Source organism: Falco naumanni, chromosome 6, assembly GCF_017639655.2.
Source record: "Falco naumanni isolate bFalNau1 chromosome 6, bFalNau1.pat, whole genome shotgun sequence".
In the NCBI taxonomy this organism is placed as follows: domain Eukaryota; kingdom Metazoa; phylum Chordata; class Aves; order Falconiformes; family Falconidae; genus Falco; species Falco naumanni.
In genome coordinates, this window is record NC_054059.1 from 79,823,700 (window position 1) to 79,842,510 (window position 18,811).

Consider the following 18,811-nt stretch of genomic DNA (forward strand, 5'->3'; position numbering starts at 1 on the left):
CCCCCCCCACAGCCCGGCAGAGCCCCACGCCGGGGCAGGGGCACGCGCCCCAAAGGAAGTCCTGAAACCATGGAGAGCCCACGCTGAAGCAGGGTCCTGGCAGGACGTGCAGCGCTGTGGGGTCTGGGCTATGCTGGAGCAGTCTGTTCCTGAAGGACCGCTATGGAAGGGATCCATGCTGGAGCAGTTCATAAAGAACTGCAGCCCGTGGGAAGGACTCACGTTGGAGAAGTTCATGAAGGACTGTCTCCCATGAGTGGGACCCCGCACTGGAGTAGGGGAAGAGAGCGAGGAGGAAGGAGCAGCAGAGATAATGTGTAAGGAACTGACTGCAACCCCCATACCTTGTCGCCCTGTGCTGCTTGCGGGGAGGAGGTAGAGATGTCAGGAGTGGAGCTGAGCCTGGGAAGAAGGGATGGGCGGGGGAAGGTGTTTTCAGATTTGTTGTCACTTCTCATTATCCTAGTCTGTTTGAAAGGCAATAAATTCAATTAATTTCCCTAAACCAAGGATGTTTAGCCCATGGCAATAACTGGTAAGTGATCTCCCTGTCCTCATCTTCATTACCAAGCTTGTCATCATATTTTTTTCCCCATCTTGTGGATGGAGGGGAAGCAACAGAGAATCTTGGAAGGCACCTGGTGACCAGTCAGGGTCAACCCACCATAAGATCCAAACAAATTCCCATTCTGTTTTCACAAAAACTTCTCAGTAATGTTGAATTGAGTCCAGATGCAGATGAAGGTAAGGAAGCATGCTATTCTTTTTAGCAGTGACCTAACAAGCTGAATACTTGGGAGTGACTGTTATCAAAAGCTGGGCTTGAAGAAGTGGTAATGGCCATAGGGAGAAAAGGGAAGTCCTGGAAGTCTTGGAAGTCAAGCACCGGTGCTTCTGGCTTGGGAAAGCTGGACACCGAGATTTCAGAGACAAGAGCTGGGAAGTAAGCATTGCCATCAGCAAAGATAAACAAAAAGAACAGAACATGCGAAGAAAAAAGATGATATAACTAAGAGAAGCCCTTCATTGCTTGGGCCAAAATAATCTTTGAAAAGTCTAGGAATATAGTCTCTTAAAATGAACAGGGAAGCCTAGTTCAAATTCTTAAAATACAGAAACCACAGAATACAGTTTCTTAAGTGAAGAAATATATTTTATCTGTCATAGATGACTGCACTTGTAGTCAAGAAGTTCCGGGCACTTCAAGGATGGACTGGGACTTCAGATGTAATCAGAGGGGTGAGATCTGCAAGAAAAGAAGAAACCTTAATTTAATACATTGAGTATATGGTACAGTTCTATCATGTATTTCGGGATGACTTTCAGGCTGATTCCAGGCACAAGAAATAAAGCAACAATAATTCATCCAAATATCTCTGGAAGCTGCGGCAGTACTCAGCGAAGGAGGTGGGAGGGGAAACTGGACTAGCAGGGAGCTGCAGGCATGCACGGCACTCCAGTCTGTGTCTTTCTCAGCCCCAGAAAGGGCTCCAGGGATTGCTGAGCTGGAGAGAGACGGGGGTGAGAGAGTAGAGGTCTTGGGTCAGAGGTGATCTGAAAAAGGACTGGGACATGAAGGGGAAGGATGGAAAGGCTTGTGGAGAAGTGGGAGGCATGTGTCAGGTCCTCCAGCTTTCATCAGAGGGCAATGTAACACTGCCACTGAGTTTTTAGGCACCCTGGTATCAAAACGAATATTCAAATGCAGAAGCTGGAACCTTATAAATGTGACCATATTCGATTTAATATGTAGAAATGAAGGTGAACCCATTTGTAATGGAGACTAAATGTAGTCTCTTAACAAATCTTTCAGTTTCTCAACCACAATTTCACCTAGCAGCTGCAAACGTTTTTGGGACCACTGGCTCCCGTATGACACAGCAGGACTGAATCTCTCCCAGGGAATTACTCCCAGTACAAAGCACTGACAGGGAAAGCACAGAGAAGCCTCAGCTGCTTTTCTTATTGCTAAAGGGGACTTGGAAGTGTTGCTGAACGCCCTACATAACCTGCGGAAAAACTGGGCCACTCTGTGTGCCAGAACTGTAGACTGCTCTGCATTTTTATTAACCAGTACATGTTCCTGTTTATACTTTCATGGGAAGCAGCTTTCCCATCTTGCAAAAGTTCTTGTCTTTTCAGAAGTTTCTCAATTCTCTGTTAGAATGAAAACAAGAAAATTGTTGGGTTGTTTTGGTTTTTTTTTTTCCCCCCATGAACAGCAAGAGGCAAATCCTGCCAGGAAAGTTCACAGCCTGGTTTTCACATCCCTCAGCCGTGCGGAGTGAGTTTGGATTATCACAGCATACACTCAACCATCCTCTCCTACCTGAGACAAGTGCTCTGACCTGGGTCAAGTCTGGTTTAATGTTTATTTACTTATACAAAATGTTTCCACTTTCCAGACACTGACATTTTCCAAAGGAAATTCACTTTAGAAGGGTGATAGGATTCATCTCACCCACCATTTGTCATCCATGACGGATTCCCTCGCAGCCGGTGGAGATCACAGAATCATTGAATCATTTAGCTTGGAAAAGACCTTTAAGATCATGAAGTCCGACTGTTAACCCAGGACTGCCAAGTCCACCACTGAACCATGCCCCTAAGCGCCACATCTATGTGTTTTTTGGGGATAGATGTTTTTTCACTTCCAGGGATGATGACTCAACCACCTCCCTGGACAGCCTGTTCTAATGCTTGACAACCCTTCCAGTGAAGAGATTTTTCCTGATATCCAATCTAAATGTTGGCCTATTTAGGAGCCTTGCTGACAGAGTCCCTTGGAAGACAGTTCTGAAGTCCCAAGGAGTCCAGGAAAGCTGGACATTCTTCAAGAAGGAAACCTTAAAGATGCAGGAACAGGTTGTCCCCATGTGCCAGTGACTAGATTAGCACATCAGAAGAGCAGTTCATCACAACTATAATGAAATGTGATCAACTGCTCCCTAGAGGTACCCATTGCTCTCAAATGACTCACCATGTTGTCTATAACATTCATTTTTGACCACCTAACATGAAGTAAGATGGACACAGCCATCTGACACATGGCTGTCACAAGAGGATGGGCACAGGCAGTGGCCTGCTCAGTGGGTACCTGCCTGCCAGGCTGCCCTCTGCACCAGAAACCTCTTTTCCTCCTTCTTCCCTTTCCCTGCCTCCTTTGGCAGAGCAAAGCGGCTGCACGCAGTCCTGACAAATATTGCAGCCTCAGGAGAGAAGCTTTGGATCAAAACCTCCTTCTGCCAGTTTTTCAAGGTCTGAAAAGAACACCTTCATTGTCAAACCACAATTCTCTTAAGTGGGAAGGGATATAGGGGTAGTGGCAAATGGGGACATCATTAAGTAGACTGATCTTCAAGACATGGAAGTATAATCTGTCCTGAAAATCTGATTTTCAGGAACCAGAGAATCAAGGTCATTGATAGGGTTTCATATTGGGTATTCAAAAATCCAGGTACCTGAAATCACTAGGCATTTAAAAAACTTGTTCCTGAAATAGACGACTCCCTAGATGTTTGCTAATCACCCTCATCTTCTGTGCTTTCCTTAGATGTTTGCTAATCACCCTCATCTTCTGTGCTTTCCTTACAGATGGAAGAGTACGCACCTGCTCTGTTCCAGAGGGGATTCTGATAATATAATACTTTACCTTCAAAATCAGCAAAGATGAAAAGACTGTCATTTTTAAGGAATTTTTTCCAGTGCAGCTCCCTGTGGGTCAGGAACGTATTCCAGCCAACACCTGGGCTCATGTAGCAGTTGCAGAAAGAAGAAAAATTTCCAGTGATAGATGGCTTGTCCCACTGCAGGGTGTCATTTCTGCCTGTTGTGCAAAACCATAAAAGTAATTAAAGCTTACATCTAGTCAGCCCAGTAGTGTTACGTGCAGAGCAAACCTAGCCTGGTCTCTTGGCTTTCAACAGTTTTCTCCAGCTTGAGCAGACCTCGGCACTTCCATATTTCTCCCCCGTGCACTCTGACTTACCATATACTAGCTGGTTTGGGTCCGTAGTGAAGCTAAGGCTGAGGGACATCCTGTGGATTACATCAGGGTCTTGATCCAAAACAGACAAGACAACTTGTCTGTGCCCGGCCGGCCATTCCAGAAGGCCATCATTTGGACTACTGCAGAGATGGAAAGTAATCCCCATGTAATTCACGTAGGATGATGAATTTCTTCCGTGAGGATACAGCTGTAAAGCAAAGGCATAGCCTTCCGAGCTGTAAAATATGGGGCTTATGATATAATCGCCTTTTGAAGTACTGTTAAAAAGAGATGTGAAGTTTCTGATGTGCCAGACATTGGTGGGGCAGTTCGTCTCTGTCAGGCTGGTGTCATCGATGGCTATCCCCCCAGCAGACTGGGCTGGATCTCCTCTGATGCCCTGAAACCCATACCGGAATTTGGTTTGGACACCAAAGGGAATGCTGGCCAATTTCCAGTGATGTTCTCCATCAGCTAAAGGGGGAAATAAATATGTGTGACAATCAAAAGTCCAGGACAAAATCCCAAATCAAGCTGTGTCTTCCTCAAGTGTCCTGTGACCTGTTTGTTTGGTGAAGGATCTGTTTGGGTGGCGATTGCCTAATGCCCTGCACCCTAGCTAATCCCAGAACAGTCTTAAGGAAACTACCTCCGAGCCAAATTCTCTTCTCACGGGCACTAACTCTGGATGTTACTCAGCTGAAGCAAATGAAGGTTAGATTTACATCAGACACTTGAGCAGACTTTAATACAATAAACCAAGCCAGTGTTGTCTAGCATCAAAGTTTGCCAGCAGTTCAGATATGAAAACAGTTTCACCTACCTGTAATAGTGTGCAGCTTTTCCATCTGTCTAACATTTCCAGTTCCATCATCTTTCTTAATCCAGATAACTAGCTTATCCTGTGGATTTCCATTTAACCTGTAGAAAAACTGAAGGCATTTTTCCTTCTTCCTTGGATAAAGGATGCGAGATTCCAGAAGAGCTGACTGACCAGCATGTCCAGTTTTTGTATCTAAGTGCATGAAATATCCTCTACCTGGGAAGAACAAAACACAGTGGTGTGAAAAAAGTTTTTGATCCACTCACTAATGAAATGCCAGTGCTAAACAAGCTTTAGTGCAGTTTGCACTTGCCTAAGCTAGAAGTTATTTTCAAAGTAGAAAAAAAAAAATATTTCAATAGAAAAGAATTCTCCCTAAATTGCAAATTAATATTAAAATGAAAATGCATTGAAATATGGCTTGCAAACTAGTTGATTAAATAAGGTACACATTTGGTTCCATTCTTTAGGAATTAAGTACAAACCGTACAGTGCTAGTCCTGTCAACATATACAAATTTTAAGTGGATGCACTTGGGCAGGGATTTTTTTGGAGACAGGAAGGAAAGTATTGGAAGGATCCTGTTAGGTCAATGTCTTCAGTCTTCTGCTTTGCCTAGAAATCATGCCCTTTTATCAACAGATCAGACATCCCTATAAAAGCAGCTGAAGACATTTTTGCCATACTTCTGCTATGGGTAAAGGATTTATTAACTCCCAGCCCAGTTACTTTGTATCAACTCATGTTACCTTATGCTAATGTGTTTGAAATAACTATTTCCTTTATTTCCTAATTAGTCGGCAGTTCTACCTGTGGGCCAGAATGATACCTCCTCAGAGTCTTTGATCTTTGATCTTCCTGGTTACAAAGGCTGAACACTTGCACTCTCTGTCTGCATCAGCCTCGCTCTGTATATTCCAATTTTAAATCAGCTTCTTGAAGGCAACTGAGCCAGTGCACCAGCTTCACCTAATAGTCTCAGTACACACACACCACACACCCCCCATAGGAAGGGTCTCTCCTGACAGCAAGGACATTTTCAACCTGCATCACACTGAGGATTTCCAAATACCCTGTGGCTGCCTCTATGGGTTTGCACTTTTCTTGCCTGTCTGGAAGCCGACTGAGGCAAGTAGCAGGGACTGTATAGCCAACGACGATTCTGAATTGCCACCTGATGCTGCTTTGAGCTCCATGCATTTTTGTTTTTTTTTCCCAGCCTCATGCCTGTGTTTGGATGTGCTCCCATCACCGGCCTTCTGCAGTTAGTTCCCCTACAAACACCCACTGAAGCTGCTTATTTTCCAGTAACTGCTGACCTGTTTGCCCTCAGGAAACTTCTGAAGGCTGACTACTTAAGTTTTATACGTTTTTCTTCCCCCTCCTTGAAGCTGAGCAGTTAATGATCTGTCACCAGCCACGAGAGGCAGGAAGCCGCTGTCACTCCCCAGCCACACACCCTGTCACACATCCAGAGCCTTCAGTGTCAGCAAACTGCACACCCTGCAGACCATGAGCAAACAGCCCACCAAGCAACAGCCAAACGGACTTGTTCCTCTAGAAACAAGCAATTGCCAACGGTGGGACCTAAACAACCCTCCTGTTCATTTTGCTCCCTGCTCAGAGCGTCTTTCGAGGGCTGGTTTTTGCACGGTGCCTTTCACCGGGCACACATCTGCCCTCCCAAACCCTGCGTGTGATGAGAATAGGAGCATCCCCTCGCCCTGCCTGCTATGTGTCTGCTTTCCTCCTCACTGACTGACTACTAGCTACTATGAAGAAAATTAAATCTATCCCAGCCAAAACCAGCACACACAGGATCTCCAATCTGTAGGCAAACACAGCATCAGGCAGCAAACATGACCTGTTACTGCCACAAGCCATCTTTTGCTCTCTCCTTCCTGGGAGCAGGTTCCACAGAAATGACTTTCCTTTCTAGTCAGCATATTTTTTCCTCTCCCACACCATGAGATGCTTTTGTGACTAAGCACCACTTGTGTTGGGGAAGCAGATGTGCCTAACGATGGCCACTTGAACACAGACCAGGCAGGCTCAGGCCTGTGACTTTCAAAAGAGACTTTTTTGCGTGAAGATTTTTGGACTGTCTACGTGATGCTCCTCCCCAGCGTTTAATTTTCTCCCCACTGCCTCTGAAAACAACAGACCTCACTCAATTTCTGTGTCCTGGCAGCAATCAAAATACTGCAGAACCCAATATTTGTTCAATGTATGTTTAAATCAGTGCAGTTGGAGCCAAAGCCTCAATCAAAAAGACCCCATGCAACACTCTCCTTGGCGGAGAGGAAATCACTGCCGGTTTGCTTCTCAGATAATCCTTCAGCGTCCCTGTGTGGCCAGCTCGAACAAACTTTGAATTACCAGCAGCTACACCCTCCTGATACGGCTCTGCATCACACAGCGACCCCTCCCTTGAAGAAGTCTTCTGAGGGTGGTTTCCTCTTGCTCCATGACAGATTGCTGAAGCTCAGCTTCCTATTTTGATGATCCCGGATTGGTTTCAATGTCAGAATTTGTCTATAAACAAGATTTGTGTCTTGCAATATTTGCTTATGCGCATCCTTCTGTGGAGATGCCTCAAATGAACTCCTGTACAAAGGGAAAGCGTCTTTCACCTTTAAACAAAGACTAGAAAATTACTCAAAATCCTGTCACATGCATAAAAGGAGAAGAGTTCCACCCGATGAAATTCTATGGAGTTTCACTAAAGTCACTTGTAGCAATCTGGTGGAGCTCTCTTCACTTTAATGGAGCTACCAGCAATTTACAACACCTAAGTCTCGAACTGTCATTTTCTTGACAAGATATACAATATAGGGAGAAGATTTAAAGAAGGGTTAAACATTTAAAATTAAAATTGTTATCCTTTCTATCTGAAAATTCAAGAGTCATGTTTACTATCAGGTATGCAGTGATTAACATTAACAGAAGGGTACTTCTAATGACTTGTTTACCTCTGTATATCTTCATTCCCACATCACATAAAAACATGGTAAAATCTAATGACCATCTAAAACTACACCTGGTACCTGCACAGCTTCCCACCAAAGTATGGTCTTCTTCTCCTGGTCTGCCCAATGTGTGTTCCCAGTTAGCACCGTCTTGTCTGCTTTGCACCATCCCACAGATACTGAGGAATTCAAAGGAGCACTGGTCCAGGAAGGTGAGGCTTGAAGCTGCCAGGAGTGGATTACCATGTTTTACCACATCCATCGACATCAAATAAGTCTCTCACCATTAATCCCATCCCAGAATGTTTACATACAGCATTTAACACCAGGAAATACATTCTTAATGCAACTGAAGACTATGAAGGCTTTCACATCGACATCTCCATTACCACACATAAATGATGTTTCCTCCTGAAAGAAACATCTTATCCTTCTCCCATTCTCGGTGGAATATTTCCTTGTGGGAACCAGTTTGGCCCCTGCAGGCTAGTTTTCCCTTCCAGACTTCCATCATTTTCTCTAAGCCTGCCCGGGATAGGCTCTGTGGCCCATTTCACTCTTCAGGGAGTAAATCAGAAGTAGTTCTGCTGAAGCTAGGGGAAATATTCAAGTGTGTGTTAACACAGTATGCCAGTACTGTACAGCATGTTGAGCTTTTACCTTCATAGCTCTGCCAGTGGAGCTGGAAAGCACAATTATCCCCATTTGTGCCCCTGACTCCGATTGTCTTACCTAACATCACATAGGCAGAAAAAAAATTTGAGATACTCTAATTTCAGAGACGCCAATTCTGAACCACTGTCACTTGAAGATTTTATCAGCAGCAGCAGCATGATGATCATCATCAATGAAGGAAATGGTAACTATTACAAGTAATATCATGGAAGTCCATATGAATTAAAGGTGTTAGACCTGTGATTCAATTCAAAGGTATTCTGTAAAAAAGAAATGGGGATCTGGCCACCATGGAGCTTGCTGCTGTGTAAAAAATATAGTTTCTCTTAGCACTGCAAGAGGAACCCAAGTGTGTAGCGTTCCTGTTCCTCTCATGTGACTCCATCCATGTTATAGTGAAGCTTGAGCAAGGATTTTCAAATACATGTGTGAGAAGAAGAACTTACTGCAGTTGTACATGCGATTCAGCCTCAGTAAGTCAATCCTGCTTAAATCCAGCCTCTGCCCAATGATCTCATTAAATTTAGGAATTTTTGTTGTAATAGAAGGAATGCTGCTATTGATGTTGAAAGAATATGGTCCATAGTGCAGGACTGACTCATAATCATATGGGGTATTGAGGTCATCAAGGAAACTATCATTGTGTTTGTCAAAGGCATATGCAAAACCTAGACAAAAACATACAAAACTGATTAGGTAAGACCAGAAATAAAGCTGAGCACACAACATCTTTTAAAAATGTTTTACCTGTTACTAAATGATGGTCCACTTGTTAAAATGTAAGCAGCCATTCTCAACCAAAGACATTTTAGCATTGTAAAACAGAGACATGCATCTACATCTCAATCATTTCAGACCGGCATCATACCTTCAATAATTTCATCCCACCATATCTGAACATAGTCATCGCGATCTGTCCTGGATTGCTCATGGTAAAACCCCAGGGCATGCAGGACCTCATGTTCGACTATGGCTTTATAGTCACATCTCTCTCCTATAGACACTGTCTGGCCACTCTGCAGGTCCCCCACATGAGACCAGCACCTGTAAGGCAAAGACTCAGATATTGCACCTATTTTGCATTATATCGTCTATGATTTGTATCTACATGTTAACTCAACTGCCTGATCAAGGTGAAAGTACAAAAAATCAATATTTTTTAGAATTTCTCACCTGAGTTTGACAGTCTTGCCGCGATAGGTTTGCAGTGCCAGAATACAGAGCAATGTGTACCTTCAGCATCCTGCCGCAGTCTGGCAATGAGTCCCTGCCCAAGATGTGACTGAACTTCTCATTTCATTTTGCCCTCCCTGCGAGCAGTGCATGCATGTTCTGCAGCTGGCTGCAGTTCTTGTGAAGGGGGTGGTGATGGCAAATGCTATTGCTCTTCAACGCTGGGCAGCCCCAGCTCAAACAGTATAGCAAGGGTAGTAGAAGAGTATGAGCAGCACAGGGAAGTAGAGCAGGTGCCTTATAACCTCATACACTGCACTGGGTGTTGTTTATTTGTATGTTTACCAAAGCATCTAAATAAGTGGCCCTATTTTCAAAGGTACTGAGCAGCCTCCAGTGAACTCAGGCTGTATCAGCTTCCCTGGTTTGAATCCTGAATACTGATTTGAATCCTAACTTTTCATGTCTATTCAGAAACAACTCAGCACCGTGTGCTTAAAAAAAAAAAAAAAAAAAAAAAAAAAAAAAGCAAAAAGCTACCCAAAATTGCTGCGCACACCCCAGGGCAGATCTACACCAGATTCCTAGACACAGACACTAGCTAGTGTCACCAGCTTCCTGATGGTCCTTCCCAGCAAGCAGAGAAATCCCATGACCTAACTTTATCAGCCAGTGTTGGCACCTGCCACTGAGTTATCTTCACTGGCACCTTCATGGTGCCTGGACAGTAACAGGCATCTGGCATGTGAGTCACCAGACTTATTTTAGGCTTCTGTTTTAGATGATAGGGTTTGTGGCTTGGAAGAGTCACCTCCTCCCCAGCTGAGCAAAGGAACCTGTGGTGACCTGCACGATGGTAGAGGTTGTTGGCTTCAACATTTGGTCAGGAAAAACCAACCCTGCATCTGAAAGCAAGGACGAAGCTCCACGCTAATGCCAACGCACCAGTGACATACCCTGCCCAAACCAATGCCAGGAGGAAGTTTTTTTCCCTAAAAGAGCACTAAGAAGGGGATTCACTTCAATAACTAGGATGCAAATGGGAATAAAATAGTCTTTTCTTACATTAAGAGCACACCACAAACAGAAAACACCATTGGTTACTCCAGTGTAATACAAACAAGCTGTGGGACAGAAATGTGGCTCAGGAGTTTATGTCCTTTGTATGAGCAAGAAAGAAAATGAATGTCTCCTCAGCTGGAAAAACTATCATATCAAACAAGGTGATACAAACTGGATTGTTAATACAAAATTACCCATCCAGCTTCTCAAACTTCAGGTAAGTCTGTTCCCCTTCATAGGGCTTGAAATCAACACAAGACTTCAGCCTGAACATGTCAAACGCCTGCAGGATAACACCTTTAGCATTCAGATCTGAAACACAGAGCAGAGGATGACAATTGCAGTTGTTCTGCTTTTATAATGTTATAAATATATATAATTCTAGATAGAAAGTATGAACAAGCATGCATTAAAAATATGAACACGTATTAAAAGTATCTGCCTGGACGAAAGAGCCAGAGGCTCTGTTAGCAGAATTCCCTGACTGGAGTAACTTTGGCAGAGGCCATATGGAGAAATAATATCTTTTATTAGATAAGCTGATTGTACTGAAAAAAAAAAAAAACAAAACAAGAAGGCTTTTGGGCATCCATGGCACTGCTTAGTTTTTGTTGAGTAATTTTATTGCATGTTATCATATAAGTTCAAGTACTGCAAACTTTGAGCTCAGGGCTAGTAAACACAGGAGAGATCCATAGGATTTTAACACCGATTTGCTATTAGCTTGTACTCCTAACTTGTTCACAATTTAAAATATTGTCTAAATTTAAATGAAAACAAGAAGGGAGAATGCTCTGAACGATTTTTCTTATATCTGCATTTCCTTTCTGCCTGTACTAAGCTGGGACTGTTAAGAAGAGATAAGGCACAAAGGGTGCAGTAGATCAACATGCATGTTCTTGAGATTAGCATTTCCTGACTTCATTATCTAGAGATCTCAGCCAGATAACACTGATACCAGTTAAACTGGCTGCTCATCAGCATCTGGCCAGTCACTGGAGCTGTTACATTGCAAACAAAGTGCTGGCCAGCAGTCACAAAGGCTTAAATGCAGCACAACTCAATAGCAAATGAAACAAAAGCGGCCCAGAGAGCTGGGCAAAACCAGGGTATATCTAATGCAATAATACAGTGCTACCATAATAAAAAGTCTTATTACCCAGGCTGTCAGCTAGGATATAGGGGATGGGGAAATTCCATCTGTAGGAGTTGTTTCTCAGAGCATTCCTCTCCAGCTGTTAATGAGATCAACATGCTTGTGTTAACATTTTAAGCCCAATCTACGCTCTTGCTAATGTTGGTTTAGATCAGCAGCACATACCGGTAAGATAATATCACCCTCAAAAAGCTTCATTCCTGTTTCTGAAAGGAGATAAACAACCATTTAGGCCAGAGTAACATATCAAGCACTACAATATGTGTTTTTTCAAAGACCTTACAATCTATCAGGCTGTCTCATCAATGAACCCACCTCCCTTTAAACAGCAACTGCCCAGAAGCAAGCAAACAAATAACCACTGCCGCACTATAACATGCCAGTCCTCCATCCACTGCTAAGGGGGATTTGGGAATGAATTATGATTTCCATAAAAATTTCATAACACCTGCCCAGAGGAGATTTTATTCTTTTTCTCAGGCTTGTATCCTGAAACAACTCCGGACTTGTGAACATTGAAGTTGATGTACGGGTGGAATGGATTTATTCAGAAGTTAGGCATCTAAATAGCCTAACTAGTTAGCTAACCTAGGCTAATCATCTGGGATTGACCACGTCATCAAAGAAGAAAGACCAGAATTCTAGAGAAGGAAGAGGTTCAGCCTGCATCAAGCTCAGGCTGAAGCAATTAAATCTATGTGCTATGTGTCTCCGATCCCCTCAGATGGATAGCTGTGTGTCCATCCAGTTGCCTAAACATAAGTGTCTGGTACCACTTGAGATGCACAAGGATGTCCAAACGATCCACATGGGCTGCTAGACACAAAGTTTGGGAGACTCCTTCCCCTTCTATAGAGGTGCTTGGAGGGCATGGATTTGAACTGGCACGAGATACCTGTGTTTTAAGCAGCTGGTCCAAACCTTCCATGCTTTAAAAACACAGCATTTGAGACTCTCATTTTATCCCCTTATTTTTTTAAAGCGCCAGATTCCCCACGCAGAGCTGAGCCCAAACCCCAGCCACTGTATTGTCCTCTAGTGTAACATTTTCATTTAATGCCCTTTCATTTAAGCACAATCCTGGCATAGACAGCTCATCTTCAGATCTTTTATTATACAAAGAATTTATATTCTCCTCACATACATATGGAGAGAAAAAAAAACAACAAACCCAAACCAAAACACCAAAACACCTCCATGCTACACCATATTTTCTGTTCTGCCAGAAAAACCAGAGGAAACTTACATTAGAGCAGATAACAATGTCAGGAAACGGAAACTCTCTCATGGCAATGCTCTGAAACTCTGGGGCAGGGCTGAAGGTACTTAAGCTTCATATCTTGGTCATCAGTCATGTGAAACCAACCAACTCACTTAAGATAAAGGCACAGTAATGAAGCAGAAGTTGAATTAGAGCCACTGCCAAGGTTCCTCTGGGGCATGTGTTGCAGAATAGCGCTGTGGGGGGGGATGCAGGTGCAGTCCAGGGGTTGCTGAGCCTTCCCCAGCAGCAGTTGAGTGTGTTTCCAAGATTAAGATTAAGATCTTTGGTTTCCTGCAGAACTATTCTTGTGGAAATTTCCTGGCCTTTCCATTTTTCCTTTCCAACATCAACCTTTCATGAATCTTTCTGTCTTCTGCCCTGTGCCCTGCTCTTGCCTTTCTGTCCTCTCTCACTACTACCAGACTGCAAAATGAAGGTCTTCCCTCTCTCCAAAAGCAGCTGGGGTTCACCTCACGTATTTTTAAGTGCCTTGCCATACTCACTGTATCCAGGATGCATTTGGGATATTTTTTTTCACATAGGAGGGAGCTTTCAGTTCCCTCTGGTGCCATCTCATCTGCCAGGCTTGTGGTCTTCAAAGGCTATCTCACATCTCTGTAATAATCGAACAGTCTGCTTACTTAGTGTCCAGACTTACCTGAGTTTATTTCTGGAATGTCCTTTCTAAGCTGTCCTCCATCAACATCATTAACTATCAAAAGAAGTAATACACCTAAGTTAGTGACTCAATGACACGAGTTGATATGATTGTCCACGATGACAGATAGGCTTCCGTTAACACAAAAATATCGCATCCTTACCTCTGTCTTCAACAGAGTTTTGGATCTGAAACGGAGAAAGTACAGTTTCAAAATCACAGACAAGTGAAGTGAAGTCTCACCCTGATCCCAAGCAAGAAAATAGAGGAACAACTGGGAATACCGTAAAGGCAGAGGAGCAGGAAACCAGTGCTGTGAAACACCATATCCTCCAGGAATTCATTTCAGAAGATCATCTGCTGCTACCTGCCAGTCTAGATATAGTGTCCTGCAGGTAAATAGGCTTCAGAAGCACTGATAAGCATAAGCCATCAAAAAAGTTGAACTTTAAAAGGAAGAGCAGACTTTAATCTTCATAGATATAGCCATAAGCCAACCCAATAAGCAATCTGCCTCCCCATTTTATAACTATTCTTAGCATGTTAACCCTTGTAGCAATCAGGAGCTACCAAACTATTTAAAATTTCTGTGACTTCTTCAGAGAAAATCTCATTCTTCTGCTTTACACACCATCCTGACCTCATCCTGACATGAGACCACCAAAGCTGATGAGTAGGAAAGTAACAACCTTTTGGAAAAAGAGGCTTGTGGTTTGCAAGCTGAATAAATCAATTTAAGAGAAGGCTTGCTTGGTGGGTTGAGGTTTTTTATTCCTGAAAACATCTTGGTAGATGCAAACAAATTTTTGTTTTCCTCTGATTCTATGGGTAAAGCATCATCTTTAATTTAAAAATAGCATTATTTTTGTAATCAACAGAAAGCCAGCCACCAACTTCCAGCAGACCGTGTTGGTTTGGGTTTCTTCAGGAGATCTCAAAGACTTTGTATCTCAGAGCAGGAGTACAGCGAGAAGTCATTTGGTCCCACTCACGTGCCCATGAAGCCATGTGCTCCCAGTGTTTTGCATGGGAATCCCACCCCAGTCTTTCCCTTTGAACGCAAGTCATGTGGGCCAGGGTGAAGCAGAGCAGGAGAAAGACTCCTCGGTGAGAAGGCAAAAGCAGGGCTGAGCTTTGCCTCTGACTGCTCAGTGGGATTTTCCTCCTGGCAGCCACATGAAGGGGTTTTGCACGCTTCTGCAGCTCTCTTGCTCCCACACACTTCCTGCACCTCCTCCTCCTCCCACCTTCCCACCACTGCTGCTACCTTTGCCTCCCCTTTGCTCACTTACCCGGCTCATGTTGCACCCCCATCCCTGGGGGAAGGACTGTCCTTGCCTGGCCGCAGAATAGGAAAGAGGAGATATTCAGTAGGCAGCTCCCTGGCCATGCTTTGCAACCTGCTGGCAGTCCGTCCTCCCTGGTGAGACCCCAGGTGTTGGGCACTGCAAGAAGTGAGAGGGTTGTTATGGGACAGGAAGGGGGCAGCTGCACCAGCCTGAAGTGGTGGGGGCCAGGACAGGCCACCTCGAGAGTCCAGCGTCTCTACAGGTGGCACACCCAGTACTGCTACCTGCATGGGGCATCTACGGGGATGGGAGAGGGGAGTGAAGTACCAGTGAGTGCAAAGAAGTTAGTCGACATGCCTCATCAGCATCCTTCCCCTAGAGACGTGTCCACAAACCATCCCATAAAACCATCCCATGAAATCAAGGCCAGAAGAGAGGACACAAACTGAATTCACCAACAAGCATCTGTCAGTTCCCAGCCCGCATGTCACAGGAGCAGCAGAATGGGGGTTAGAGGGAGAGAAATTCCCAGATCAGCCTCCAGAAACACAACTTGCAGGGGAAGAAAAGCCACCAATGGCCAGCTGGCACAAGCCAGCCCAGACTTCTGGACCCAAGGGCATAGACCAAAACAAAAATAATGGATTTGCCTCCTTGCCACCCAGTCTGTAAAACTTCCACCCTCCCTAGACATGAAGCTGATAGCAAATAAGATACAGAGAAATGGGTATGCATTAAATGCTGCTTCTTACTGATAGTCCCTGCAGGCCAGCAGTGTTGTGTCCAGTGCCTATAAGGTTCCTCTGCACACACACACACACGCGAGGAGTCTGATCTCCATCACAGTTTGACAACTTCCTTCCTGACTTTTTGCAGGTCTAAAGGGACCTGGAGATCATCTGACTTCACATTAATTCTTGCATTGTTAGCCCCAGAGAATGAGTTGTTTTCCTTAAGCAATTCTCTTTTGAGCTTCCAGACAACATCCATAGACAAGATCCATCCATAAGCGCAGCGACTGTCTCTAACATCACTTCAGTCAAGCATGACTAGATTTAAATGATCCATAATGTTTTTGAATGACTGCATCCAAACCAAGCTATGACATTCATGTTTTCTAGGCAACATGAAAAATAAAGGGTGGTGAAGATCTCACTAGAACTTTTATTAAAAGCCACTGGGCTATCTGAATGGATTGCATGGGACCATGTGGTAGGCATCATGTTTTGTTGTTGAGATGAACTCTAGGCCTTCTTTGAACACATTTCAATGTGTTAATGCTATAGCAAGGTCCTTAGCAAAGAAAATGCAAAAAGGAACGTGTGATAATATTCAGAGTAGTGCTTGCATTTATGTCCCCCAGAAAACAAGTGCATCACTCTGAAGAGGGAAAATGCTGCTGGTTTATTTCTTGTAGGTAGACAGCTATTTGCTGTGATTTAAATTTTTGCTGATTACATCACAACACCATCCAAGATCTAGTCAGTAACTGGGGTTCTGGTTTGCAAGGTCCGATGTGCAAGGTCCTGTACAAACCCAAAGTCTATAGGCAGTCCACACCCTACAGAGCTTAACACACTGCTTGTTAAAAACCCACAGTTTTCAGGATCTGAAGCCATTTGGAGGTTTGAGGGTATGTCAGTGTGTCAGGAGCCCAGCATGGTCCCACCTCTAAAACTCTTCATGTTGCTAGCAGATGAGTTTTGAGCCTTGGCATGGAGGCTCATGCTTATTTTTGCCTTTTTCCTCTATATGCTTCAACTTAAACCTTTACAAGAAAGTCCTGCTTTTCCTTCAGTGCCCTCCCTCCACCATTTGGCTCTTCACTTATGATTAAGGCATTACTGTTGGGAAAACTAACATGGACTTCAGTGCCCATGGAGGGTCCAAATTAACTCCAGTTTCCAGCATCTTGGTTGAATTTTGCAGCTCCTGGGCTCTCAGATGATAGAGCACAGGGACTCCCCCCGACTGTGCTTCACTAAGCGCACCCCTCTGTGTGAGCATCATTGGCAACAAAGGGACAGGAGAACCCAGACCGTGAATCCTGGCAGTGATCAAACACGGGACAGTCACTAAATCTCAACACTGTCCACCACAGAAAAACATCTGCGTTGTTTGTGTCGCCCAGCACAGCTCTTCTGAACTGAAATTCAAATATTGAAGAGCAACACTGATACCAGGTAAGGGAATACCCAGCACATTTACATTCCTGCACCTGCCCTACTCTGCATAGAAGCAGCACCAAAATCACCACCACCAGCAGCTCTATAAAGCTCCTGTTTCCATACGTGACACTTGGGGAACAGCAGCTGCTGACCTGCGTTAAGCATTGGTGCAACAAACTACTTTTCCAGCAGAGCACTGTTACCCAGCTTGGGAGGATGGAAGCTTGCTACTCTCAAGATAAACTTAATGTCACTTCACACGATGCCATGGTTCTGGTCCTCATCACACTTCAGGCATTTGCTGGCATATGGATAAATGTTTTCATTGTTTTTGTGCTTTGTATTTCTTGGGCCAAAAAGAAAATCTTCAGCTCTAATGAGAAAATCGTGATGTTTCTGGGATGCTCTAGGTTTTGGCATTTGTGCGTCACATGGCTGTATTTCTTTCTTTCAATAATTTACCCCTGGTCATTTCATGTTCACCCCATACCTGAACTACTTTCAGCTCTTCAGAGCTTTTTACATTCTTCCAACATGTGGGTTTCTGCCTGGCTTTGTGTTTTTTATTGCATAAAAATCGCAAATTTCAGGCACATCTTCTTCATCTACCTGAAAGCAAAAATTGACAGGATTGTGCCATGGCTGTTGTGGGGTGCGGTGCTTTCATCCCTGTTCCTCTGCATCCTCATCTACAACATCACTTACATGGCACCCTGTAAAAACCTCAATAATTCCACCATCCTAGCAAATACGTGGAAACTGAAAGTCGAAATGGATGAACATTATTTCCCTGTTTTTATTGTTGGTGGCTTTGGAATTGTCAGTGCATTCATGGTTGTAACCTTTTCTGCCCTTCTCCTCCTCTTTTCTCTCTGGAAACATCAACGCAAGATGCAGACAAACTCAGTGAAGAATCTCAGCATGGATGCCCATATCAAAGCAATGAAATATGTTATGTCTTTCTTCTTCCTTTACAGTATTAACTTTATATGTTTCGTCTTTGATAATGATTTACACCACAAGGGAGCAAGGTCCCGTGACATTTCTCATTTTAGTATTTCACTGTGCTCTTCCGGCTGTTCATTCCCTTGTTCTGATTTTCAGCAATCCCAAACTGGAAAAGGCACTGCTAAGGACTCTGCCCTGTGTGAAGTGCAAGGTTTGTATGAGGTAGAAACTGTAATAAAAGCTGGAACCCATTAAAAATGTTGATATTTTGTTATAAAAATCACATAATTTAATCTCTAATGCAGCTCTCCAGACAGTGTAGATGATACAGATGTTCTATCTTCAGCAAGTTAAGAAAACTTCACTATAATGCTTTGAACTACATTATTATGCACTAAATAAATAAATATTATAATCTGATTTAGATAATTCTTTGTGTTAAAATTATTGTCAGTAACAAAGTAATTTAGACCTGGTACATGGGCTAGCTGCAAAAGGGGAATAACAATACTGAAAAACCTTCTAAAAATGCTTTGGTGTTTTCTGATTGAAGCTACTTACCTAAACAACCTGTTTATATCTATTTTGTTTTATGTTTATTTCTGCTGTGGCTGTGTACTTTGCAATATTATGAGTTG

General features: G+C 43.6%; 2 protein-coding genes across 2 annotated transcripts; one reads left to right on the forward strand and one right to left on the reverse strand.

The window, feature by feature from the left end:
* Nucleotides 1–1,202: 1,202 nt before the first annotated feature.
* On the reverse strand, nt 1,203–15,069 carry LOC121090647 (meprin A subunit alpha-like). Its single transcript, XM_040599373.1, has 13 exons — nt 15,061–15,069; nt 13,932–13,956; nt 13,769–13,822; nt 12,012–12,052; nt 11,850–11,925; nt 10,885–11,002; nt 9,324–9,499; nt 8,902–9,123; nt 7,859–8,005; nt 4,812–5,027; nt 3,989–4,462; nt 3,653–3,826; nt 1,203–1,246 (listed from the first exon to the last, which is right to left on the reverse strand). The coding sequence occupies exons 1-13, from the start codon at nt 15,067–15,069 to the stop codon at nt 1,203–1,205; spliced, it is 1,776 nt and encodes a 591-aa protein (XP_040455307.1).
* A 2,372-nt stretch (nt 15,070–17,441) lies between these two features.
* LOC121090775 (taste receptor type 2 member 9-like) lies at nt 17,442–18,399 on the forward strand. Its single transcript, XM_040599506.1, is given in 2 exon segments — nt 17,442–18,224; nt 18,226–18,399. Coding segments are annotated over 2 exon segments (957 nt in total).
* Nucleotides 18,400–18,811: the final 412 nt, after the last annotated feature.

Coding starts and splice junctions, on each gene's coding strand:
- LOC121090647 (XM_040599373.1), bottom strand. Junction 5,028..7,858: donor TTTGGTGGGAAGCTGTGCAG/GTACCAGGTGTA, acceptor TGTTCTTCCCAG/GTAGAGGATATTTCATGCAC. Junction 1,247..3,652: donor CATCTTTGCTGATTTTGAAG/GTAAAGTATTAT, acceptor CTTTTCTTGCAG/ATCTCACCCCTCTGATTACA.